The following is a 27,695-nucleotide window of genomic DNA, read 5'->3' as shown; positions in this document are numbered from 1 at the left end:
AAAGTATAAAAGCAATAAATGAGGCCAGGTGTGGTGGCTCATGCTTGCAATGGGAGGTCGAGGTGAAAAGAGCACTTGAGCCAGGGAGTTTGAGACCAGCCTGGGGAACATGCAAGACCACGTCTCTACAAAAAGTTAAAACGTGAGCCAGTGTGTGCCTGTGGTCCTAGCTACTCAGGAGACTGAGGCAGGAGGATTGCTTGAGCCCAGGAGGTTGAGACGGCAATGAGCTATGATGCACTCCAGCCTGGGGGATGGAGCAAGACCCAGCTCTAAAAATAAAAATTTGAAAAGTAAAAGCAATATACTCCTTTCTTTAAACATGGTCATTTCAATACCATATATAGCAATACTTTTATTTTAATAAGGCTAGTTATTTGCATAACTAACAATAACCACAGGAAGAATGGACTTTCCATAATGCCATGTGTTCCTCTGTGAATCCTAAAAAACATATCATACCTGTGTCACTAATAATTTTTACTGTAAGAATTATTCAAGCTCTCTTTGGGAATTATAACAGCTAGAAGATGGTAAAACTTAAATGATATTAACTTAAAAGTGTGTTGTACCGTAGCCCTTAATCCTGACATAGAGCTGATCCTTGACTCTGAAAGCCAGCTCCAATGCCTATAGATTTAGTATAAATTGAATTTAAATGGTATAAACAAGATTGAGTTCTGTGCCTGAGTTTTCACAAAGAAAACCATAAAATGTTAAGTATTAAGTCTTCCATGCTTTCACTAAAACAGTGACACCAATTTCTAAGACAGATCCCTGATCTTCCTTTGTTTTGCTTCATTTTGTTTGTTTTAGTTTGAGGGTGGTGTGAAATTGGCAGGTGCATTCCATGGTTACTAATTCTAACTGTTCATCTTTCTCATGGATGTCTGGCACATTTCACTTAAATGCATGATACTGCACGTGCTTTTCCCGTTGCCTTGGCCTCTGCTATATCATTTTTTTTGCTTCCAGATAGCGGTGGGTGTGCTCGCAAACGTGCCGCCATGTCTGTTACGCTAACATCTGTGAAGAGAGTGCAAAGTTCTCCAAACCTATTGGCTGCAGGTATAATATCACTAACTCACAGAATGTCGCACTTGAATGGCTTCTAGCTCTTCTGACTGTTTTTGTTCTAAACATAAAAAGCAAAGGAAAATGAGATCTTGTAGGAAACATTTCAAATGTATAATTAAAAACAACAGTCACTTGCCAAAAATAGTTTGAGTAACCGCAAGTGTTAATAACTATTTAAGTTTTTGTTATCTCATGAACTTAAGTAACATAATATTTCATTAAGATAGCTCAGAGGTTTTTCGGGGTTTCTTTTTAACCTAAAAACTGTTGGGGTAGGAGTACAAGGGTACAGGATGAAAAAGGGATTTGTAGGAAACTGAATCTTCATTAACTGGATTCTTTGTCAAAGGTTACGAACAGAATGATAGAACATTAGTTTTGAAAGACACCTTTGCTTTCCTTTAATCCAGTCAGCAAAGACCCTTCTAATATATATATTTAAACATATCAAAATCTTGACTAATTAAGATTAACATGCGCCCACAGATAGGAAGTCACTGGGGACGCGAGATTTCAGCATCCACTCAGGTGGTCTCTTTATAATAAATCTCTGTTGTGACTACCTAAGGCACAGTACCAAAGTTAGGCACAGTACCTAAGGCACAGTCTGCACTGGGAGGGGGTGCAGCTGTTAGAAGGTCGGAGGGAGGCCAGCAAGCCCAGTGCCTCCAGACCCTGAAATAGACCCACACCTGTTGGTGACTGGTTGGTTGGTTGGCTGGTTGGTTAGTTGCAGTTTGGGGATTGCTTGTCTTTTATTTATAAGATTAATGGATCTTACAGCAGAAGTGAGAAAGGGATGGGGAGTCTTTAATTTTAATTCTCACTACACATATCACAGTCTTCTACACACATACATCTAGCAGTTGATTAAATACTCAGGGTGGCCTTCGCTTTACAGTTACTTAATTCTAAACTACTGAGTTTTTCTAGAGAAAAAAAAACAAAAACAAAAACGGACTTCCATATGGAGAATCCCACTTCCATCACCACCTCTAATCCACAATGGATTTCAACGTCCAAGTTTAAATGCCCGGCTAGTGAGTTCAGTTATATATTAAGTTAAAAGAAAATGCACAAGGTTTATAGTATGACCTCATTTTGGTTAAAAAAACATCTTTCTACAAATCTCTATTTGTATGTATTGGCTCATGCATGTATAAACACAAAAAGGTGTTAGAAAAACTACAGATGTGTTTACATTGGGTACTATGGGAAACAGGAAGGAAGGCAAGTAAGACAATAAATGTTAAGAGTTCAGGGCCATCGTGTAATTGGAATGCCAATACCCTGAATGTCATCGACATTTCAACCAAATAGGATCTCCGCCCAGCCTACTCAGACGTGAACCTTGCTGCATATGCCAGGGCATGGCACACTGCTTCGACAGTGCCAATGTGGAGAGTTATCTGAATACACGCAATTTCATATAACTCGACTTAATAGAAAAGATTTAACGCTTCAAAATTACAACAGCAAAAAATAATAATAATAATTCGCACTTCAAGAATATGAAATAATCTTCAGTAATAACAATGTAGCTTTCGGTTATTTTAAGTTTTCTATCACTAGGAGTAAGATTTCTAGAGAATGAAGTCCACTGAATTTTGGACATAATTGTTTAAAAACAGCCTTTTTTTGTGTCAATTAGACATAAAGTAAGTTTTTTGGGTTTTTTTTGTTTTTTTGTTTTTTTTGAGATGAGCGGGGTCTTGCTCTGTGTTCCAGGCTGCAGTGCAGTGGCACGATCTCAGCTCACTGCAACCTCTGCCTCCCAGGTTCAAGCATTCTCCTGCCTTAGGCTCCTGAGTAGCTGGGATTACAGGTGTCTGCCACCATGCCTGGCTAATTTTTGTATTTTTTTAGTAGAGACCTGGTTTCACCATGTTGGCCAGGCTGGTCTCGAACTCCCGACCTCAAGTGATCTGCCCACCTTGGCCTCCCAAAGTGCTGGGATTACAAGCATGAGCCACCACACCTGGCCCCCTTTTTCAAAGAAGTTTCCATTACATTTTTGAATAAAGAAGTCAGCATTAATATGCACAACTGCATTCTATGTAGCTTTCATAAGAACTTATATGATACAGTGTCTTTATGTGAATCAAAAGGGAATTGATAAATATTTATTGCCTTTGATATTGTTAAAATACAACAATTTTGTAATTTGTTACAAAAGGCCGGGGACCTTTATGTAAAACCTCCACAAAAGGTCCCCGGCCATTTTCACTCCCTTCTCAGATCAGAGAGTCAATCTGAGTCATCACCTCTTTGTCCCCTGAGTCATTCTGTCTTTCTCTTTTCCTTTTATAAGAAGTAAATTCCCACTGGACAATCCATCAGAGCACACATGGATATTTTAAACCTATGCTAGAACCAAGACAATGACTATTGAGAAACAATGAAAAACATTTTATTTCACCAAAACCACTTGGCAGCCTAAAGGAATGCTGGCAAGAGTGGCCTGTTGCAGTATGGGGACCACTCCGCCAAGACGCAGGGTCTTGTCAATACCACCTGCATGTTTTATGCCCTTAAGAAAATTAGTCTGTCTAGATCTCATTTCCTTTTTTTCAAAAGAAAAAATGTTTGTCATTTTCTTACCTCTCTGAAAGCTTAATCGTTTCCCAGGCTCACAAGGATTTGTCCGAATAAATGAGAGTAAATGAAGAAAATAAATGAAAAGGGTTATACTTGTACATAGAAACACAGTAGGCACTCAATTAGTTGACTTGAATTTAATCAACATTTCAAAATAATTCTTGAAAAACACTTGAGTCTTCTAAAGAAATGAGTTATAGGCATCAAAATAATTTTCAAGAAAAGTATAAGTGATAGTGTCAGTATAGCACATCAGTTAAAAGGGATTTAAATAAAACCTGAGAGGAGAGGCTATGCTGCGACACGTACCACAAACACAGCTACATAAAAGCTGTCATGTTAGAATCATAACAGTGGAAAGGGCCATTGAGGGCATTCAGTTCCACCCCTGACATGGAGCCAGGAATGTCTTGCACACAATTCCAGACAGATACTCACTAGTTTGCGCCTCGATACAAGGAAGAGTGCTGGTAAGAGCATGTGGAGGTATTCATTCTTCAAGACCCTATTTGTTAAAATATTCACATGCAAAACAGCCAGGAAAGGGAAAAATGTACACCATTTAGTCATTAGTGGATTATCAGTGAAGCAGTGACTATCTGCTAAAGAACACTAAACATGAAGGACTCAGGCCCCTAGTCCTAGCTTTGTGTTTTTTTTAACAAGTGAATGTGCATCAAGAATGTTGCAGATTTGGGGGAAAACCATTTTCCCCACACATCTGCCAAGCCATTTACCTGACCGACTTTTTTTTTTTTTTCCTAACCTATGCTCTCTTTACTTGACATGGATCCATGATACTTTCTATTACCTGCCCCAAAGAACAGGTGTCCTCCCTCTCCTAGGCTTTCCTGCAGGGATAAAATAAAAGCAGAGCTATGCTAAACAGTGTCCATATAGGAGACTGTAATAAAGAGCAAATCAGGACTGGGTGTTCCAAGTATCTGTAATTGGATTTATTTTAAAGAAAGACAAATGATATGTACTTTAGTCTCCTTGAAAGACCACCCACTTCAAGTCAGGCTTTAATCATCCACATAAGCTTTATTAAAATATTGGTTCATCCTGAAGTTCGAATTCTTGGCCATTTTCTCCTTTCTCTTAATTCTGCACACACGTGTCCACTGTATGATGCAAGGCCCTTCAGCACAGCCCACCACTCTTACTGTAATGTTTCCAGTGGCACAGGGACAGATTCATTTGGAAATTCCTGGGCCCAGTGTCCCAGGAAGAGACCCACAGTTGAGCCTGGAGTGACTGTCCTCTGATTCTCATGCTTACCGTTTCCTGGGGCTCCATCGTCTTCAACACGGTGACCAGCGTGAAGAAACAGAGCCTGCCCCCTACAGACTATTAGAGGGAGTTTATTTCCAGTGTCTTTCAGACCTGCCCAGTACACCCTCTTCTTTCTCACCACACCTGCACCCCTTGCACCTCCAAGCCTCTGGCTCCCATTACCTCGTCCCCAGCACATACCGCACGCCTTCTTTTTTATCTCAGTTTTACCAAACCAAGCATAAAAGAAACTCTCTATACTCAAGAAAATAATCAGAATATAATCATTGTTATTAATGCTGCTTCTCTTCTCATAAAGGAGCTTTGGGCGATTTTATTGCCTCTTTCCCAATCCCAAAATTTATTTTTCATTGTCCTTTCCCAAATCCCAAAATTTGTTCATTGTCCACAGTGAATGGCAGCCTCGTGGTTGTTAAATCTCTCTCCTGAGTGCCCCAAAACAGAATTCTGATGATTGCTCTATATTGCCAAACTGTGTTTTTCTTTATCTTCATCATATAACTGGTAAAGAATTTCAATCATTTCTGCTTCCATCAAATCCTAGAAGGAGGGCCAGGCCCCGTGGCACACACTTGTAGCCCCAGCTAACCAAAAGACTGAGTCTATAGGATCTCTTGAGCCCACTATTTCAAGGACAGCCTGGACAAAATAGCAAGACCACATCTTTAAAAAATAAAATAAAATTGTAAAAATTGTACAAATTCTAGAAGTAGGATCCAATAAGCATTTCATGCATAATTCATCAAAGTGATTTTTCTCTTTGGTACCCATTTTATTACTCTAATTTTAAATTCATTGGAAATAAAATCCATACAGTTATCAATGATCATAAAGAATGGGAATTTATTAGTCTTCTCTGGCTCACCTGGGCTGGGATCATTCTAATATACTCTGTGCTGACTCACATTTGTGTTTCTTTCTTTGATTTGGAAAGAATCCATATCAAATATTTTATCTAAAAATCAGATGCTTGCATTTCTCAACCCATTTTTATCATTCTAAATTCTTGTGTTTAAACTTGAAAATAACTATTCTGAAGCATTAAAAGAAAAACAAAGACTTTTTCAGCATGTAAAGTTCCTGTTTTATGAATTGAAATGAGAATCTAATAATGGTCCTGGGGACACGCAGAAGGAATCCAGGACTGGACAGCAGGTTGGGCTAAAAGCTTAATGAATCTAAGTAAAGTTGACCATGTGCTTTAATAAACCAGGCAACACAAGCTGATGACTTCAAATATACATGAGTTAAACGTGCCAACTGATTACCTCAAATTTGCATATAGAAGATTCTGGAATATGTAACTTCAATAAAGTTGATAACAAATATATCACTGATAACTTGCCAACTGCCTTACCAAAAGCAGTTTATTAGTACTGAAATGTATTTTCCACAGCTTACTAGCTGAAAGACAGTGGAACATATTCCAATAGCTCTTTCATATTTGAGTGTAAAATGACTTTTATATGGCAATAAGAAAAAAACTCAGTCTCGAGAATAATTTGAAAATGTCACATGATACGGTAGACAGGTCTACAGTTTCCTAAGGTTAAAAAAAAATGCAAACTACAGAGTACAGTTCTCTAACCCAGGAGTTAAATATGCTTATCAACAGCAGGGCATTGAAAGTTAAGGATCTGGTGGTTTGAGTTAGTGCTGTTTATAAACCAGATCTCTTTTGATCCTTTAATTTGATGTTTAGAAATTCACATATTCATCTTTGGCCATAATAAGATTAAAATTGCATGTTACAACATCATTGACAGGAAAAATTAGTGTTTGCCATATAGATTTTATATATTATAGATATTTAATGAATGACATTCTAATTGAAGTAAGAATAAATGTACAAGCCTCCCTTTGGCATGTTTGACATACCCAGATTTTAAAACTGAAATAATGTTTGCAAAAATAATGCATATAGTTCTTTGCCATGTTATTTTTACTGGGTTATTAATTTATTTCACCTTAGTCTTCATTTCAACATTTTTTTTTCTTTCAGGCCGTGATTCTCAGTCACCAGACTCAGGTACAGAAAAAATATTCTGAATAACTATTACATTATTTGTGACTTTTAAAAAACATATTCGTAGCCACATGTGCTGACTTCATGTTAAATTTAAATTTCATATACTGTTATGCATATTAAATTACACGTCTATTAAGAACACTACAATTTTGGAAATAAAAATAAATTTTATAAAAAATGTTTAAGTGAACGTAGATATTTTTGTATCCAATTGTTTTCCCTTAATGAAAGCTTGGAGATCTTACAATGATGGCAATCAAGAGACACTGAACGGAGATGCTACATATTCCTCTCTTGCAGCAAAAGGTTTTAGAAGCGTTCGACCAAACCTACAAGATAAAAGATCACCAACTCAGGTAACCCTGCACACTCTTGTCTACTGTATTATTTTAAGGCATGATTATTATAAAGACCACTGCTTACAGCTTCTTTCCTAGTGTGCATATTTCAATACATGTTTTATTTTTAATATGTTTTTCCTTTTGTATTTAGTTTACTTGCCAGGCTTGTATTTACAACATGGAGAACAAATTTTAACAAACAAGGGTTTGGTTTGGTTTTGTTTCTGATTAAGCTCATAAAAGTATATCAGTTTCTAACATAATCTCTAGGATATATTCTAATTCTTTAAAAGCTGACAGCTGATGCTTTGGATTTAAACTGATGAGGTCAGCAATACATTATGTATTCAATAATTATGAGTATGCAACTATTATATTAACTAAAGGAGCTCTGTGTTGGAGATATTAGTCAAATTATGCCCCAAGCATGAAAATTGTTATAAAACAATGCTATTAAACAAACTATATATATATATATATTTCAAAGTCTAATAAAAATATGCCAAGAGAACACATGTTCACTTTTAACATAATTTCCCAGAATGTAGGTGGAGCAAAGGTTATAATGTATTCGCTGGAAACACTTTTTTCCCCTAAGGGCAAACATTGATAATAAATGTAAGTGCATTCTAAAGGGAATGAAAATGATCACTCAATCTAGCTAACAAAATGGATAGCATAATCAGAAGGTGTGGCATTGCTTTACTTCTGTAAAGGCAAGGTTGACACTGGTTTCTTTCATGACTAACTTGGACTTTCTCTGTTTTTCTTTCAACTTTATTTCTCTCTCTGGATCCCATTGTCAATCCAGGCACCCCCTCCACCAGACAGAAAAGAGAGCTTTCATAGCTCTTTGATAACCAGTCACACAAAGGGTGTCATTTTAGACCAGTTAGTAACTAACACACAAATTCCCTCCAATACAGAGTACTTTGCTAACAAAAAACTTCCTCAGGGAACTATGTATTCCAATGAAGATTCGAGACAGACAATTGTATATTCTGAAGAATCTAACACAACCATGTCATATACACAAAAAATCACTAATCCACTACCAGCAACTTCCAGCACGGATCCTGCACCATTCACTAACATCAACACCCCAGTTCTACAAGAGGACTACAGGCAAGATTCTCAAACGCGGAGGATTTCTACCTTGAAACTAACCCATAACAAGGATCTAGGAAGTAGCAGGCCCATTAATACTCCACAGTTTTCCAAATCTGTTGAAGTACCATCATTTCTCAAAAGGCCCTGCTCACTGACCCCTAATCCAGTGCCTGAGACACACACAGCATTTCTTTCCATACAGATAGCTCCCCTTTCAGGACAGGATCCTGAAAGCCACAAACGGCTACCTGAGCTTTCTCCAGAGACTGCAAAGATACCTCTTCAGCAAGAGAGACAAAAATCTGCAGTTGCAGTGGCCTCTCAGTCCTCAGGCTGCAGGGTGGTACCTTACGCTTCTCAGTCTCTTCGTATTAATACATGTGTGTTGTAGAGACCCTAACTCCTTTGGTTTGGGCTTCTTATATGACCTAATGCTTTCTTAGTTTCCAAGCAGGAGGGGAAAGGAGAAAGAAACCATTTTCAAATTTAAAACCCTACTAAATTCATCAGCAAATGTCTAGGTATTTTTAAATGTAAATATGCATATACAGATCTTTCATCCAGAAATCATGTTCTAAAATTTTTTTTCTTCTAGATATTTATGGAAAATCATTGAGGGCTCAGTTATTTAAGACACTGCAAACTACTTCAGGACTTAAAGCATGTTTAGGTTTCAAAGAAATATTTTTCATATGAGACCTTTTTGCACTTAGATTTACTTTATTTACATGTGTAAAATCTCTTCAAATAATTGTCAATTATAATTTGCTTTGGCAGGGAACGGTTATCTTAATTTTAAGCAGTGTCTATTTCTTTGCAACCCAATGTTCATTTTCGCTAAAACTTAATCAGTTTATCATTTCAGAAAGTATATTAGCCAACTTTTATTATCCAGACTTGCAGGAAGTAAATCTTTCTTTCCATATATGTAGAATTCTCTCATAGCATCCTTCTGCTTACGTGTATTAGTCTGTCAGCAGGAGAAATGTGCTTCTCTTTTTGACTTCTCCATAAAACAATGTAGTGCTAAGAGCATAAACTTTAAGGGTAAACTGTAGAATTTAATCCAGGCATCACTATGTGATGAGACATTCATCTAAACTTTCCTGTGAGTCTGAACAAAGAAATGAGAATACTAATTAATCCTTAATTCATAGGTTATGATAAGACTAGGGAATTACCATAGACTAGGCTAGAGCAAGCACTCAATAAATGAGAGCTGTTAATAAAAGATAAAATAGTAGCAGCAACAGCAGCAGTGTTAATATTGAAAACACTGGTGTCTAAGTAAATAATTTGTATAATACTCCTTTTTGCATCTGTGTTATTAAAGATCATCCAAAACATATCCTTGAGGAGATATATTTTTAAACTGTGCAGAAAATCTCCAAAAGATAACTAACTGACACCAAGATCCCCCTACCCACTCATAAAGCAGAAGAGCCTTAAACAGAAATGATTAAAAGGACAAACTGGTGTTATCATACCTCTACTCAAATATCTTCTCCATCAGCTAATCGAGATGTGCAAAATTCATTCAGTAGAGCGATTTCTTTTAATTAAGGTAATAGCTTCTGAAAGCACCTGTGAAATCAGATGATAATAATAATAACAACATTAGTAGCAGTTAACAGATATTAAGGGTTTACTCTATGCAGACACTGTTCCAGCTTGTTTATGTTTATTAATGATTTCCACAATCCCAAGGAGTAGGTATTACCACTGTCCTTATTTTATGGCTAAGGAAACTGAGGCACGAAGTTGCTCCCCCGGGGTCATGCAGCTGGCACAAGGCAGAACCAGGATGCACACCCTGGCAGACTGGCTGCAGGGCCGCCACTCTGAAAGAGTGCTACTTCTCCTTGCAAAATAGTTACTTACCAGTGACAAGGAGACACGGCGCCATGACGGTGGAAGCTAAGGCAGGTGCGTCTTGATCAGGTTCAGGAGTCCAGGAAGATCTGAGGGAGCAAAATCCTTGGGCGACTGTACAGACAGGCCTGTGCCAGTGTCAGTGAGCGGGCTTGCCAGTGTCCCAGGATGGGCATGCCAGGAAGCAGGCGTAGGAGAAGTCATAGGAACACATGTCAGTCACTGGACTCATCCAACATGGTTTGCTTCTTCAGAATGGTTTTGTGATGTTTGAAAACAAGCTGATACTTTTCATTTTGCATGGTTTTATCCAGGCTGAGCAGAGACGGTTGGTTTGATTATATAATCCCCAGGGTATCGGCACCATCCAAAAGTTAAGATTTGAGATCCTGTCACTGCTATTTATTCAACAAATATTTATTGGGTGCCTAACCTATGTCCAGTCTGTTCTAGTGACAGAGTTGGATTTGAAACCATTCCTGCTTAAAATTTGTCTGTGTGTGGCAGGAGGAGCAAACATTAATAAGAACTTGAGTAAATTACATATATTAGAAGATTATGGAAATTGAGTTATGCCATGCAAAGCTGAGTTGTGGAGACCAGATATCATGTCAGGTATGGTAACTCAATCAATAGACCTCACTGAAAAGACAGAACAGCTTTGAAGGGCAAAGAATATTCCAGGCAGAGGGAATGTCTTATGTAAAGGCTTTGAGGTTGATCACTCTGGGGCTGTGGGAGGACCAGAAGGAAGCCTGAGGGAGGGAGAGGAAGTAAGTGAGGTGAGAGTGATAGGAAGTGAAGTCAGAGGTAAGAAAGACCCGATGACGGGAGGCCTTGTGAGCCATTGCAAGGATTTTGACATTTACTCTCAATAATAATGGAGGCCACTGGAGGATGTTGAGGCTGCCACCATTATTATTTCCGTTATATTTTAACAAAATCATTCTGGCAACTCAGTGAAAAACGTACCATAGTGGGGCAAGGAGGAGATCAGGCAAACCAGTTAGGTAATTACTGCAGTCCTTTAGGTGAGAAATGATGGGGGCTCAAAGCAGGGGGCAGCAGAGGAGGTGGTGAGAAATCAGACTCTGAGAATGTATTTTGAAAGTCAAGCAAACAGGACTTCCTGGCAGATTGCATGTGGGATGTGAGGAAGAGAAAAGTCAAGGTTGACTCCAACTGGAAGATAGCGTTGCCTTCAGCTGAGACTGGACAGCTGTGGGTGGAGCAGGTTGGTGGAAACTTCAAAGGTTCCATTTGGGAAACAGGAAGTTTGAGGCATTTCTTAGACACCCACATGAAGTGGTCAAGTAAGCATTTGGATGTGAGAACCTGTACCTCCCGGGGAAAGGTCCTGGTTGGAGATATGAGCCATTGGCTTGTCGATGAGTTTTGTGGCCATGAGACAGAGTGAGATCACCAGGGGGGTGGACAGAGAAAAGGGGAGGACCAAGAGTTGAGCCTGAGTGAATCTCAGCATTAAGAGGAAGAAGCAGCCGAGGAGACTGAAAGCAGCGTCCTCTAAGGGAGGAGGAAATCCGGGAAAATGTGGCATCCTAAAAGCCATGCGAGGAAAATGTGTGGAAAGCAAGGGATGGTTCACTGCACAAATGCTGTTGATAAGACAGGTTTGAAATGAAATCTGAAAACTTACCATTGATTCCATGGTGAGGAAGGAGGCTTTCCTGGAGTGGGTATGAGACAGACCGGGAAGAGAGTGGTTGGGCAGTCAGCTCTTTCAAGATCTTATTAACATAAATCCATTCATCGGCCGGGCGCGGTGGCTCACGCCTGTAATCCCAGCACTTTGGGAGGCCGAGGCGGGTGGATCACGAGGTCAGGAGATCGAGACCATCCTGGCTAACACGGTGAAACCCCGTCTCTACTAAAAATACAAAAAATTAGCCGGGCGCGGTGGCGGGCGCCTGTGGTCCCAGCTACTTGGGAGGCTGAGGCAGGAGAATGGCAGGAACCTGGGAGGCGGAGCTTGCAGTGAGCCGAGATCGCGCCACTGCACTCCAGCTAGGGGGAGAGAGCGAGACTCCGTCTCAAAAAAAAAAAAAAAAAAAAAAAAAATTCATTCATCTAGTTATTCACCCTCCCGAGCAGCAGTTTTCTCATCTATAGAACTGCTGGGAGGTTTGAGTAGGGCATATAAGGATCTTGGCATGGTGCCTGCTTCATAGTAATTCCTAAACCTACAGTAGCTGTCATCATGATTAAATAATATTTTTCCAAATTATGCATCTGATTGGGAAAAATAAATATATTATTTTCAACAATACTTCTTTTTTTTTTTTTTTTTACTGGTGGGTAAAAGTTTGTTTCAACAGACTTGCAGTTTGTTCCAACATAGTGTGTCCTCTTTCCTCAGGCTTTGTGAAAAAGGTAGCATGAAGCTGTTGCAGTTTTTATTCTCTGTTTAAAATTTTGGCAAGAACATTTAACATGAGATCTGCCTTCTTAAGAAATTTGCAAGTGTGCAGTGCAGTGTTGTTAACTGTAGGCACCATGCTGTGCAAAGCAGATCTCTAGAATGTGTGCACCTTGCATAACTAAAACTTCATGCCCACTGAGTAGCAACTCATTCCCCCCTGCCCCCAACCCCTGCCAACCACCACTCTACTCTCTGCTCATATATTTATCCTTCTGAGACTGGCTTTCACTTGGTATAACGTCCTCCAGGTTGCTCCATGTTACAGCATGTGGCAGGATATCCATCTTTTTTAAGGCTGAATAGTATTCTAGTGGGTGCATACACCACATTTTCTTTATTTATCCATCCATGGACATTTGGTTTGTTTCTACGTCTTGATGATTGTGATATGCTTCATTTTTAAGTCTCATTTTCATGTAATGATCTTTCACGATGGTGACCTTTCCAATTTAAACACTTGCACTCCGCATTCTGGCAAGTCTTAGCCAATGCCAGGCGCTGTTATACACTGGGAGTCAGCCAAATATGTGCTCCATTATAAAGAATGAGGCTCCCAGGAATTACCAGGCCCAAGCAATAAAAGTACACCAAGATGTGAAAAGTACATTTCAGTGTTCCAGAAGTTTTATTTACATAGTTTTGTTATTATTAAAGCCTGATCATTAGTTTAAGAAGAAAACTACAGGTCACTGTTAGAAATTCTCTTCATATTTGACAGTTTTTCATAATGTTTTCTAAATGGCATGTGCTTTAATTGTCCTCCTGCAAACAGACCAGAAATGAGGCATGTTATCCTTCTGTTACTGTGTGACCAGATATCCTGTTGCTAAAAATGTCACATTGTTCTCAATGTCAAGTCAGTGAAGGTATAAGCCAGACGCTTCGGAAAGCCAGCAAAAAGCTACACCCCCAAAGAGTTTCTCTGGCATCTGTGCTATGTTCTTTGTTTCAGCAAGATAAGCTTGTCCTGTCTGTTGTGAAACAACATAATCAATCAATTGCCAAAGCCGCACCTTCACAGCTGCCACTGTACATATGCTGGGGACTCACAGGGGAACTGGCCTGCCCGTGGTGTAGAAGGGAGAGGAAACTCATTTCTCGTGCTCCATGAGATCAGTATGTAGATGCTACGGAGGACAGAGTAATGCAGACACGTCGGCAGTGTGGGGTGATAGGGGCAGAACTGCAGAACGCACCTTCTGGAACATTCCTATCAACACCAGCCCCGATCATTGATGTCTTCCATTAGGATGGCTTCCTTTCTGTGAGCTTGTAATGCTATTAGTTGATCAGGTCTTTGGCAATTTCTGCATTTGATGTCTGTTCACGTGCATGCATATGTGTGCATTTAAATAATTGCATGTTAGAGAATATTTGGGAGGCCAACATGAATTTACAAATAAAACATCCTCTTCAACATCTCCCGATAGATGGGCCTCCAGCCTCTTCTGAATACACTTAATGAAGAGCTCAGTTACGTTCCAAGGCAGCAATCCAGTGCTCGGCCATTTCTGAGATCGAATTATTGGAAAGAATTTCTAATACCGGGTCATGATCTGCCTTCCTTAACTTCTGCATGGTTATCCACAGAGCAAAAGAGAGAGAATGTTCTTCCGCCTCCATCTGACAGTGTTCACGTGATCCTTCCCCTCCCTACCCTGCTACTGGCTTTGTGTAGAGCACTCCTGTTCCTTCCCAGTATTTTGATTTTTTTAAACATGATTCTCCTTTTTTTTGAGAGCTATTACAACACACCAGGCACTGTGCTAAGCACTTTACATTGCCCCACGTAAAAATTAAAAGCGTGTTAATTTTTACAGGCTTTAAGAGATGGGTTTTATCCATGTCTGTATTTTACACATGAAGGAACTGAGGCCAAGGGAATTAAACAACTTGCCTAAGTCTGTCTGACTCAAGATCCACAACTCAGCCACTAGCCTCTGCTACCTCTATGCTCTCACACAAGCTGATTCTGAAATCCCATATTTTGGTAATGCTCTTAAAATATGCCACTTCCCCAGATGCAAAACCATATTCCCAATCTGAACACCACAGAGTACAGTAGAAATATTTACTCCCCTGATTCAGATGCCACATGCTGTCAGTGTGCCCAATCTGTGTGACAATTTTAGATCACTTGTCGCCCAGGTCTTGGGTAGGGAGTATATGGCTAAAATAATTTTTATTATGAGGCTGTCAGACAATCTCACATCATTACAATGCAGGCAATACAGCCAGGCCTTAGGGAAACGAGGCAATGACCAGGCAGCTACCCTCCGTCCTTCTCAGTCATAGGAACTGCATAGTTCCATCTCTTACTTTCTGCTCTGTTGTTACTTCAGGTTATCCGTGGGTTTCCATGACATTCTCTGACTCCTTGCGTTTGGGTACCTGATAGCTACCTGAGGGGCATTCAGTGTCATGTAATTCAAATAATTCCCAGGAGGGAGGCAGGGCCCCACTGGCCCAGCGTAGTCCAGTCATTCCCTCTTCCTAATCAACTGTGGCCAGCAAAATGATGATCCGGCAACAGACACAGCTGCTGGCACGTCTCCTCATACGCCCAGGACAGGCCATGAAAGAGGGGGCACATTGTCCCAAAAGGATATGGGGATGGGAGGTAAAGACTGGTTTTTTAAAAACCCCTTCTGGCCAGGCACGGTGGCTCACGCCTGTAATCCCAGCACTTTTGGAGGCCGAGAGCAAGACTCCGTTAAAAAAAAAAAAAAAAAAAACTCCCCTTCCTAGATATTTTTTTTTCAAGAAAATTACTGTCAACCCCTTTGGAAAAAAGCCTGTCAGATTTCTTTGCTTGACATTTAATATATATCCCTTATGTTCCTTGAGAAATGAAGCCTAGAAGCCCAATGACTAAAGATGTTAAGAGGCAGATGTTAGGATCCTGGGCCACAGGGCCACATCAAGCCAACTGGAGCCTGAGGTGGAAGGAAATTCTGTGCTCCCTTCTACCTGTTTTTATATATTGTGAATGAACTTTTTCCTAGAATGTTTAAGTCATTAGAATTTTTTTTGAAAAGTTGAAACGCAGGTTTATTGACACTCACATATTATTTTAAGCTTAAATATTTTATTTAAAGCAAAATAAACTTTTTTTTAAAATTTGAGACAGAGTCTTGCTGTGTCACCCAGGCCAGAGTGCAGTGGTGTGATCTTGGCCCACTGCAACCTCCACCTCCCAGTTTCAAGCAATTCTCATGCTTCAGCCTCCCAAGTAACTGGGATTCTAGGTGCCTGCCATCACACCTGGCTAATTTTTGTATTTTTAGTAGAGACAGGGTTTCACCATGTTGGCCAGGCTGGTCTCGAACTCCTGACCTCAGGTGATCCGCCCGCCTCAGCCTCCCAAAGTTCTGGGATTACAGGTGTGAGCCACTGCACTTGCCCTATTATGTGTTTACTTCACCTTAAATTAATTAAAAGTGATTTAAGATTGCCATCAGTTAATTAGAAATTGTCAAACATGTCTATTCTCTCAACTAAAACTGAAATAAGCAAACATGTAGATTTTGAAAATATTATTGATGAGTTTTCTTGCGTTAAAAACTCCAGATCCATTTTTTTTCTCTTTTCCTATGGCTTGGCATACACTGGTCTTTATTTATATTTTTGACATTTTTGTTCAGTATGGGGTATATTTTCTTTTTTGCATTGATCTTGATTTTCTTTCAAAGATTGCATTGAAACAGAATTTATCTCGATTACTTAGTTTTTGTCACTCTTTAAATTTTGCGCCCCAATAAGCACTTTACTCTCCTCTCCGTAGGCCTGGCCATGCACTTCTTCATATCCCTGCTTCACACCTACCCTCTTTCTCCTCCAGCTTCCACATCTGCTGCGTCAGCAAGTGATGGCCTAGGGGCTTGTAACTATAGATGTGTTGTCACTGAGCTTGTGAGCAAACTAAAAATCGTATTACCCATGACTGCGGTGGTTTTAGAGACAGTAAGCTTTCATTTTCAGCCTGTTTCAAAGCAAAGGATATGGGTAAATGACGCCCGCCTTGAGGGGGAACAGGACTTCCACGTTCTGCCATCTGTCCCATCATTCCCTGGCATCCAGCATGGGCTTGGTTTGCACATCCTGGATAGTTTCCTGGCCCATGATGGGCACTTGAGTTTGCAATGCCTTCATCCAACTCAATACGCTTTCTCCACTGCTGAAGCTCACCTTCCCTCGAATCTCCATGCCCCTTCGTTCCTCAGGAGCTCCAGTGTCGATTGGTGATCACTCTCATCCACAGGCTCTCCTTAGCATTCTGGGTTGGAGTCATTTGGATGAAGAAGCTCAGTGCTAGTTTGAGTAAGCAGGTGCTCTCTCTTGGTGTATGAAGCATAGGTTTAAGTACTGTCCCTGTCCTTTGCAGAAGACCAGGCAGCCCCTGACTGCTAGCTGGTGTTTCTCCTTACCCCGTTCCTGCTGGCTCAAGGGTGGGGAAAAGAAAAAACAATTTATACTCACAAAAAGTTGGTGACCTTTGATCCCTATTCAGACACCTCAGTCTTCCACGGTCTTGAAAAGGAGAACCCAAAACTGGGGATGATTTTCTGCGTCATCTACTTGCCACTCACGAAGTAAGGAAAAAAATGTGCTTGTTTTAAGCCAGTTTTCCCTATTTTTCAGGGTAGTCCAGATGGGGAAAATACCGCCTTCTTCCCCTTCATACCTTTCCAGCTGCTCTTCTGATTTTCCTCAGGAGAAACACGTGTCTCATGGTCTTTCTCTCCCCCCGGGTCTATAGAGTATTCCATTCATGTGGAGATTGGGGTCTTGTCAAAGCTTTTTTGTGGGTGACCAGTACGACTGTTGAATTATTGAGTTCTATCTGTAGAAATGTAAGTGTGATGTGACTCACCACGAGGCATTTCATGCCTTACACTCACAAACACACACACGCACACATCCACACACGTGCACACACACACACGCACACGCACACATACACACACGTGCATTAAAAGACTCAAAACCAGGAACATGTCAGGAGGTGGTGAAAGAAATTCAAAAGGTGGAATAATTTTGTTTTCTGTGGACATTCTATTTGGAAGAACAATTGAATGGATAAGGGCCATCCCCAGACACAATGCTATGCAAACTACTGATCTTATTACCCATGACAATGGTGATTTTAGAAAGAAGACGCTTTAGCTTTTGACATGTTTCGAGTCATAGGATATGGACAAGTCAATCCAATGGGAGTTAAAGTCATTAGATTTATTTTCTTTTAATTTGAAAGGGAAAAGTCTTATGAGCAAATAACTCAAATCCTTTTGTATGATTTGTATTATTTCATAGTTTTCATTTGGCATAAATAAAACTAAAAAGAGATTCATATTACGTGGAAGCATCCTTAGTAAAGCTGCATTATTAGGGGAAATTTCATTGAAGCTATCCAAAAACTGCTTTATACTGAATTACATTCAGACTTATAGCAAAATTTTAATATATTAAGTTAGAATTATGAAAATTTCATAATATTATAGTTTTACCTCCAATAAGATTGCAATTACTATAAGCACTCAGTAATAAGGATGCATCCCTACCAAAACATTTTAAGTTCTGGGTAACTAAGATTTCTGTCAGTTATTTCTAGAGATTTAAACAACCATAAACAGTAAAATATATATATATATCTCACATTTAAAATGACTCTGTTTGAACAAGAAAAAATCATATTAAGTAAGATTAGGACAAGAAAATCTGTCTTTTTATCCAAGGTTGGGGTTTCTTAACCCGTTAGATTAAGGATATGTTTAGAGTGTCTCTCTCCCCGTGAAGTTTATGCAGAACTTTCTGTATGTATGAATTTGTGCATTTCCCTAAAAGAAGGATCAGTCACTTTCATCAGATTTCTAAGGGATCTATGATTCAGAGAGACCTTTTTATATGATGGATTTTTAAAAAGTATTCAAGTAAAAGTCTGAGAAAAAAAGTATTGTAACTTTTTTTATCATGCTAACAACGCGCATGACATCAGCCATTATGAAAATTGCGGCCGCCAAAGAACACCAAATTGTACTCCTTAAACATTTACTAGGCAATATTTCTAAGTGTAAATGGTTCTCCTTCATTCATTTCCCATCTTTGTATTAGTATCTCACAATACCTCTGGCCATCTATCTTCAAACCATTTCCTCCCCCAAACATCCCCTCCAAAAAAAATACTTATTCTGAAAGGTAGAAAAAATAAGTAAGAAAACTTGCTTCGGAGTTTTATTCACTTATGTTGAATTCAGTGCTTATCATCCTGTTTGTCATGTGCGGTCAGACGTCATCAAGGCTACCACAGGTGGTTGTAAAATTTCAAACGGTCATCTCTCTTCTTCCTACAGAGCATCCCTTCACTATGATTAGCCTCTTGGGCTATATATAGGCTTGGAGCTGTTAAATCTTTTGTTTTTCCTTCAGTTTCTTTCTCCTTTACCTAAGATTTAGTGCCAACCACAGTTCTAACTAACTAGGGTGCGTTCTAACCATTATCGGTGGCTGGTTTTCATTTTCACACATGGTACCTCTGTTTGCATTGCTAGGATATTTTTAAAGTCCAATTCTTTTCATATTTTGTAGTGAAATCAAAGAACAGATTTAATGAGTGGAAAGGAAATAAAATAGCGTTTCCATTCATCTTTTCCACTTAGTTGTGTTTAGTATTATCAGTATTTAGATTCATAAACCAGGAAAAAATAAGACAGATTTATGTTTTGGGGACATTTTGGCAAGGGGGAGGCAGTTATGCGATTAGATTTTTCTAGTGAAGGGCAAACCAGTTCTGCTGACCAATAGTCTGATATCTTATCATCGTCACAAATACAAAAACTAAAACTCCTGAGGAAACAGTTTCATTGTGCCAACATTCTCAAGCCCCTACCCAAAATTACATTGCAGTGCTGTGTGAAAGCCAGCCTTGTTTCCAAAACACACCGACTGGGTTCACTTTCTTCCAGTTTTCATGCTTTTTCTGCACTATGTGGTTGGCACCTAATCCATCTGAATGTAACTCCTTAAAGTGCTTGCAAATAAAACCGATGCTTTGCCTTCTCTGCCAAATTGCAAAAAAGAGGTACTTTTGTTAATTGGATAATTTATCTCTTATTATTTTTTCCTCATACTCAGCTTGGAAATCAGAACTTACCTGCCAGTGTGTTGGAGGTAAATGCTTCACAGACACACAGACAAACCACACCAGAAGCCTCTCCTCCGTGCCCTCCTTCCGTGGTACCTTTGAACCGAGCCACTTTTTCACCAGGCAGTGGCACCAGCTCAGCATCACTTAGCCTTCCGCCACCCAATGGTTTGGGGTCTTCACGCCTGCATAAACCCCACAGCCTTTCCCATTGCTTATACAAACACCTGCTCCCAGCTCCTGAAAGCCTTATCCACAGCCATGACACAGGCTCTCTGACTACAGACTCCTCCCTGGCCGAGCACTCCTCCCGCTCGGAGAGTGAGTCCTCCACAGCCATGCTTGAGGAGCTGCAGATTGGTGACTCTGACACCACTGGCCGTTCTGAGACACCCTCCCCCACCTGGGGTCAGAGGTCTGCTGTGACAGATGGCACCACCTTAACCACCCCTGCGGCCACGCATGTAATTATTCTGCCTTTCTTTGCCTCCACCGTTTCCTTAAAAGGACTGATTTATTGTGCCATCTCATTTTTCAGCTGACATTTTTACTTGCATAGGTGTTGACTCCGAAACCAATTCTGTGCCATCCGTCAGGGAAATCATTAGACATCCTCATAAGCCTGCTTAAGGCTAAAAAAGTCACTTATATTCTCTTCATTCATTTTTAAATTACTTACAATTACTCTAAAATGGTTACTTATGGTTTCCCGTGTTACTGTAGCTGATGAGTTGTACAGTGATTTGCCTTGTTAGGTAAGCATACATCACAATATGTTATGATCATAGAGAAAGTCTAAAATTTTTCAAAAAATTTTAACCCACTATTAATACACGTTAATAGTTTTTCTCACAGACTCACATTAATGTGTCCTGTGTGACTCTTTTCTATAACCTCGTTTCTCACATAAATGATTACTGACTGCATGAGGCTAATTTTTCTTGCCCCTCCTTCTCTAATAGCTACAACTTTTGAATTTATCTGTTGTCCAGGAGTGAATGATGTCGATAATCTTATCTACCTTTCAGAAATTTAGCTGTATGATTTTTAAAAATTATTCTTCCTGAGCCATTTCGGGATAGAAATTTACGAATACATTTTTAAATTTTGTATATCAATAATTTGTCTTTCATTTATGCAATATAAACATCTTTTCCATACATATATTATTTAAATGTATCTACGTGATAAGCAATCCCTAATAAATGATCTGTGAATGGCTAAAATGTTTCAAAATTTTATGGCACAGATTCTGTATTGCATATAATGTCTAAGTAATGGCTTCCATTTAAGAGGCACATAGCTTCACGCAAAAAAAAAATTGATTTTTTAAAATTGATACTATAATGAAGTTCCAAATAAGCACTGTCATAGACAAAATTTTATTTGTGCTACATAGTTTTATGTTCTATCAAGCTCATAAATCTGCAAATTTTATGCACAGAGAAATGTTATAATAAGCCATATGTTTTTTAAGACACTGCAATTTACAAAAAGTAAAAGATGCTTTTTTTGGTAATAGGATTTAGTATTCCCCCAGTGGCTGGGTCTAACACTTTGCATTCAAATGTTCCATTCAGAGACTGGCTACAGAGGGAGCCTCGTTTTCCAGGCCTAACCCCATAGCGAGTCCCTCCCTGCCACACGGGACCAGCCAGGAGCACCACAGGTGTGGGTTCCTCCCATGCCTTACTGTGCTTCAAATGGTTCTTAACTTTTAAAACTTTCCCAGGACCTTTAACCAAAAATATAAGGCAGTGAGAGGGTATCAGTCTGCCAACTAACCTGTTCAATTTTCTGCTTTTAAAACTGTACAGGAGACTGTCTTATATACAGTCTTGTGGGCACAAGCAGAGCTACTTGTGAGAGAAATTAATTGCAATTATCAGTTTAAAATTGCAAATAGATTATTCATGACATGTTTTTCCTAATAAGGAATTCACTATAACAATACAGTATTTTCTAAAATGCTAATGATGCTATTGTATTTGTAAAATCCTGATTGGTTTAACACAATAAAAGAATAAATCTACTCTCAGTGTTTGCTTTTTTAACCCCTAGTCAATATTATTGAAACCATCAAAATAGGATTCAGAGCAAGTTTGTAAGTTTAGTAACATAGTTAACCTGACGGTTTTTAATAAGGATTCTTCGGTTTTTAACATTAATTATAACATGTTATAATACTATTACAATGATATTGACAAAGATCCACCAAACTTAACTTGGCAAGGAGGTGAAAGTGTTCTCAAATCATTCATCAGAGGTACATAAAGGCTCTGAAGATTTGGGTAGGCCTGTGCCTCACACTTATCTGAATGTCCAGCTCTCTCCAGGGAGCAGGTCCTCAAGACGTGGCTGGTTAGGATATGAGAGTAATTTTTCTAACAGCTTAGAGAATTACTTAATCAATAAGCGTAAGGCTTGTAATGAAATGTTTATTGATTTGGGGACATAAGTGGTGTGGCTATACAGTAATCAAATTAGACTTATTCGAGGTCATTTGAAAACCTATCTGCTTTAAAGTGAAATCAGAGAACTATGCAGTTACTATATCTATGTTTCAAGCCTGTGTAATAGAAGTTTGTTTTGTTTTAAAATAAGTAGAAAAGATTCACAAATTACGGTTCTTTATCTGTGTGCCTATGTGTGTTGTGTGTATTTAGTTATAATTTTAACTAAACGTTCTTACTAATGTTTGATCTTCTATGCATGCATTGTGTGTGCCCCATAATGGTCAGTACCGTGCTGTGGGTAGACAGGCGTGCTTGATAGTCCTGAGCTCGATATCTGTGAACTAAGCCGATTCAGTTCCATCAGAATAGATACCTGTTGAACATCTACTCTGTCATCAGCACTAGGCTGCATGTTATACAAAATATTAAAGAAGCATATATATGACCATCTTCAACAAGAAGCTTGAGATACCATTGGGTTCTAAAATACTCCGATACGAAACAATCAAAACAATGAATAATTAAGAAATCAGAGATTGATGAAGTGCTCAGTGAGGCTGAAGTGGGGAGAAGCCAGTGGTTGAACATGTCTTTCTGATCCTTTACCAGGTATTTGATCCTCCTAGAATAGGTTGCTTCATGATATATACATCCAAACAACTGGATTCCTTATGTTATTCTCCTGGCTCTGGAAACATTGATTCACTAGAAGATATCTCTGACTAGGTCTGAGAACCAATCCCTTGCCTCATGTCGAAGGACATCCATGTCAGTGCTGCATGCGGAACAGCACGACAGTATTCTGACCGCTGACATTCTGACTGTCAGAGCAAAGTCGTCCTCCATGTTTACTTGCTACTGACTCCTACTGATACCATTTGGCACCTCTGTTGGCAGAGTGGCATGCCCGCCAGTCAGCCACTTTCATTCCTCCTAACCACTCCCTGGGCCCTCAGATACACAAGAGAGTGATTTTCAGAAATAAGGGAAGAGAGAGAAGGCAAAGAACATACCATGCCCTCTGACCTCAGTTTTCAAAATAAATAAGAGCTTGGCAGCTGATTACTGTCATGTGATTGGAAGTCTTTTATTATCGCCTGACGGGATGATGTCTGCAGGGAACTATGTGCTAATTTAACTCGATGGCTTTGCACTTTTCCCAGAGCCAGATAACAGTGAATGGAAACTCTGGAGGTGCCGTGAGTCCCATGAGTTACTATCAGAGGCCATTTTCCCCCTCGGCATATTCTCTCCCAGCCTCACTCAACTCCAGCATCGTCATGCAGCACGGCACGTCCCTTGGTAAGTAATTTGCTCACCCTGATTTCCATGGCAACCTCAATATGGCAAGTACAACCACAGGAGAAAAATATGCAGCATCAAGGTGAGGCGGGGGGCGCTCAGCAGTCCACTATTTCATGACCCTATCCCCAGGGAGAAACTGGGGCAGAGGACCCAACATGGGAGAAAATGGGCACCATCCTCTTCCAAGACAATGACTCCACCTGTGTCTGAGCCTGGAGTGGGCACTTAAATGTCTGGGGTGGTGGAGTAGAAAGAAAACGAAGATGGTTACTTAGGGTAAGGGGGTTTACGCCACTGGAGGACATGAATGCAGGCTTTTCCACTAGGGCAGCTTGTTCGTCTTTGGAAGAGTTTCCACCATGTCCACCGTGGACTATTTCCTGGGGTCTATATAAGGGAGAATCGTTTGACAGTTAAAACAGTGTAATAGGAGGACAGGCTGTCCTGCAAAGCAGTGACGCAGTCATCTACTGGCTCACAAAGGAGGAAACCACCATTCAAACCAAGGCTGGAAGACCTGCAGTCAGGGATTCGGTAGCGGGAAGCCACACAAGAGAAACTTAAGAGTTCCCTTAAATGAAGTTTCGGTCATTGTATAGCGCAATCGTTCTTAACCCTCTGAGGACTGGGAATTCAGTAAAAGACAGAGCTCTCCTCCAGAAAACAAATGGACATACGGACATTCATAAAAACTTGTAAGCAGGTAATTTCATGGGGCTCATGGACTCTTTGTGGCCTCCTGAGAAAGAAGCAGTGCTATACAGTGATAGAAATGCTCTTACATGGTAAAATATATTCGGATAGTTCAGAAAATAATGTGATAAATACTTTTTTTTTTTTTTTGAGACAGAGTCTTGCTCTGTTGCCCAGGCTGGAGTGCAATGGTGCGATCTCTGCTCACTGCAACCTCTGCCCGCTGTGTTCAAGTGATTCTCCTACCTCAGCTTCCCGAGTAGCTGGGATTACAGGCGCCCACCACCACACCCAGCTAATTTTTGTATTTTTAGTAGAGACAGCGTTTCACCATGTTGGCCAGGTTGGTCTCGAACTCCTGACCTCAGGTGATCCACCTGCCTTGTGCTGGGATTAATCCCAAAGTTCTGGGATTACAGGCATGAGCCACCATACCCAGCCCATAAATATTTCTTAGCTTGTAAAAATGTAACTTAAAAACCTAAAATATCAAAAAGCAATATGAAATTGAACTATCATAGGAATTCAGGCTGAACAAGTTTCCATGAAGTTGACTTACTAGGAAGCTTCTAGGACAGCAGGGAGCAGAGGGCAATTCTCAGGACCGCAGGACCATTCTGCACCTCCCAGAAAAGGAGAGGCCTGGTCCTCTGGCCACAGGCGCCAGCAACAAGGGGAAAGAAACTACAAGCCGGGACTTGAACCACCGTATCTTCTTTGACTGCAGACAACACACCTCCTTCCCCAGCACTGACTGAGTATTAAAAGGCTATGATGTTGTTTGTTTATTCAGGAACATTTTATGTCAGCATCCAGCATATGCATGATAGAACTCAACTTCTGAGGTCAACCAAAGCTCTCTAACTATAAAACTTTAAAGGTAGCCGTGGGACTTATTAAAGTCTAAATAGATCTGTGCCTTCACCGATGCTATGCCTGAGGATCATCTGTGAATCCCTCAATGATGTCCTTTTAGAGTTAAGAAAGTCAAACTTGCTTATGCCGACATTTTGCCCTTAGCAATCAGCCCATAGTGTAGTATTATGATGGAAGTCCATTATATCTAGATTGTTTAAAATGGAACTATGCATTTACACACATACGAAGTAAAACTCGACAATTTATTCTAGCCATAGCTTTTTCCCAAATAATTATTAACAAAGTCTGACTCTGTCTCATTGCCTTTCTTAGTGAATACAGTTTTGTCCCTGTCTCCATCCAACAAAAAAATATAAAAACTTGAATGTAGATAGGCTTTGATTTTAGAACATATTGATAAGCAGATTTATTACATGTAAAATATTCTACATGGGAAGACATTCCACATGTAAACATTGAACAAATTCCAGCTGGCCAGTGCTGTGATAGGTCTCGGGGGAATATGTACATCTACCTTGCCCTAGATGAATTTTGTATTGAGTTTAGGACAAAAGATTGCTAAGATGACAAAAGATTGCTAAGATCTCAGCTATGGTCTCTCATGACCATATATGAGGATAATAAAATAAAGGGTAACTTCTATTGCATAAGGTATGGGTTCATAGAATGCAATGGATCAGATGTGAAGGCAGAGTTGATTCTCCTTGCTTAGAGTAGGACTTTGCACGTGCTACTGTTCAAAAAACAGTTGCTGCTGATAAAAATACTAGTATCATGGCGGCCCACTCAAGTCCTTTTTGGAATTAAATAGAAAGTCAATTAGTGTCACATATCTCATTGTGTCTTAATAAGGACTAGCTTGAATGTTACTTTCACATTCAAGGGGCCATTAACAGGGGAAAGAAACTACAAGCCGGGACTTGAACCACTGTATGTTCTTTGACTGCAGACAACACACCTCCTTCCCCAGCACTGACTCAGTATTGAAAGGCTATGATGCTGTTCGTTTATTCAGGGACATTTTATGTCACCATCCAGCACATAAACTGCGCATAAAGCAGTTTTATAACTGGCCTTATCCATTCTTCATCAAAAAATGTATTAAAAATGCCTTTCTGACGCAAACTAAATTGAAAATAGTCATAATCATAGTAATAGCAGTTACAAATGTTACAGTGGATTTTCCCTTAGAGAGATCTGAATTGTAATTACCCTTATATTGATGAGTTAAAATTTCTTAAAAAGCTTACTTATGGCTGGGTGCTGTGACTCACGCCTGTAATCCTAGCACTTTGGGAGGCCGAGGCGGGTGGATCATGAGGTCAGGAGATCGAGACCATCCTGGCTAACATGGTGAAACCCCGTCTCTACTAAAAATACAAAAAATTACTCAGGCTTGGTGGCGGGTGCCTGTAGTCCCAGTTACTCAGGAGGCTGAGGCAGGAGAATCGCTTGAACCCAAGAGGCGGAGGATGAGACCACGTCACTGCACTCCAACCTGAGCGACAGAGTGAGACTCCGTCTCAAGGAAAAAAAAAAAAAAAAAAAAAGCTTACTTATGATATTTTACACACATTTTTCATGAAAAATATATTTATATATGATATATATCATATACACATGATGGTATCAATGAGTCCCACCCTGAAACATGAGAATTCTTTTCATTTCCACCTTAAAGGACTTTCTGAGTGGCAGTCCTGACAAACCATGACATAAAGAGTAAATACAAAGTGTCATTCTTTGTCACCAACATTTTCAATTTAATTGCAGAAAAATAGAAAGGCATATTATTAATCGTACCAGAGGAATGGTAATAATGTTGATTTTTAAAAATATCTGTGAACTAGGAGTAAATGGAATATATACTGCATGTCTGTACTCTGTTGCTTCTGAAAGTATTCTAGAAGTTACTAAAAACCATGAAGAACTTGATAAGCCTCATCTAAATTATATCCTTAAGGCAGTTTTTGTCGTCAAAAAGTAAGAAGTCATGATTTTTTATATTTTAAGGTAAAAACGCACATAGGAAATCGTACTAATAATTTTAAAGCATTTATTTATTCATAAGCTTTCATAACTATAGGCTTGGATGTGAAAAGTTTTTTAAGTGATTTTTGGTTTTGCTTCATTTTTAGGAAATCACTGTTACTGACTCAACAGTCATATCTTTGTCTAGAAATACATTTCAAAACTTATAGATAATAGTAGTTAGCAGTATCACAAGAATAATATTAATGTAAATGATGACCTGAGGGAAATTACTAACCTTGTCTCAGCTCCTGCCCCTCATCTATAAAACTGGTTCTTGCTCCCCCTATCCTGCCCTCCCTCAAAGATTACTGGAAGGATAAGAAGAGATAATGCATGTAGAGCACTTCCTAACTCAGAGGCTTCCAGACTGTCATGTAACAAATGCCATTCTTCCCCAGCCTTCTTCATGAAACGGTGAGGCCCT

General features: G+C 39.6%; 1 protein-coding gene across 8 annotated transcripts in view; it reads left to right on the top strand.

The window, feature by feature from the left end:
* The window catches only part of SORBS2 (sorbin and SH3 domain containing 2), a 376,136-nt gene that overhangs the window by 277,544 nt on the left and 70,897 nt on the right, over positions 1–27,695 (top strand). For 3 of the 8 annotated variants that reach the window (XM_025384769.1, XM_025384770.1, XM_025384775.1), the window contains 4 exons: positions 976–1,068; positions 6,974–7,000; positions 7,232–7,356; positions 23,524–23,662. In XM_025384769.1, the coding sequence (XP_025240554.1) occupies positions 976–1,068; positions 6,974–7,000; positions 7,232–7,356; positions 23,524–23,662 (384 nt within the window). Of the gene's footprint in view, positions 1–975; positions 1,069–6,973; positions 7,001–7,231; positions 7,357–8,152; positions 8,795–23,523; positions 23,663–27,695 lie in introns of all 8 variants that reach the window. The other 5 variants (XM_025384771.1, XM_025384777.1, XM_025384778.1 and 2 more) reach the window with 4 other exon arrangements.

The sequence above is a fragment of the Theropithecus gelada genome, chromosome 5, assembly GCF_003255815.1.
Source record: "Theropithecus gelada isolate Dixy chromosome 5, Tgel_1.0, whole genome shotgun sequence".
Classification (NCBI taxonomy): Eukaryota; Metazoa; Chordata; class Mammalia; order Primates; family Cercopithecidae; genus Theropithecus; species Theropithecus gelada.
This window is presented reverse-complemented; position numbering and strand designations above follow the sequence as displayed.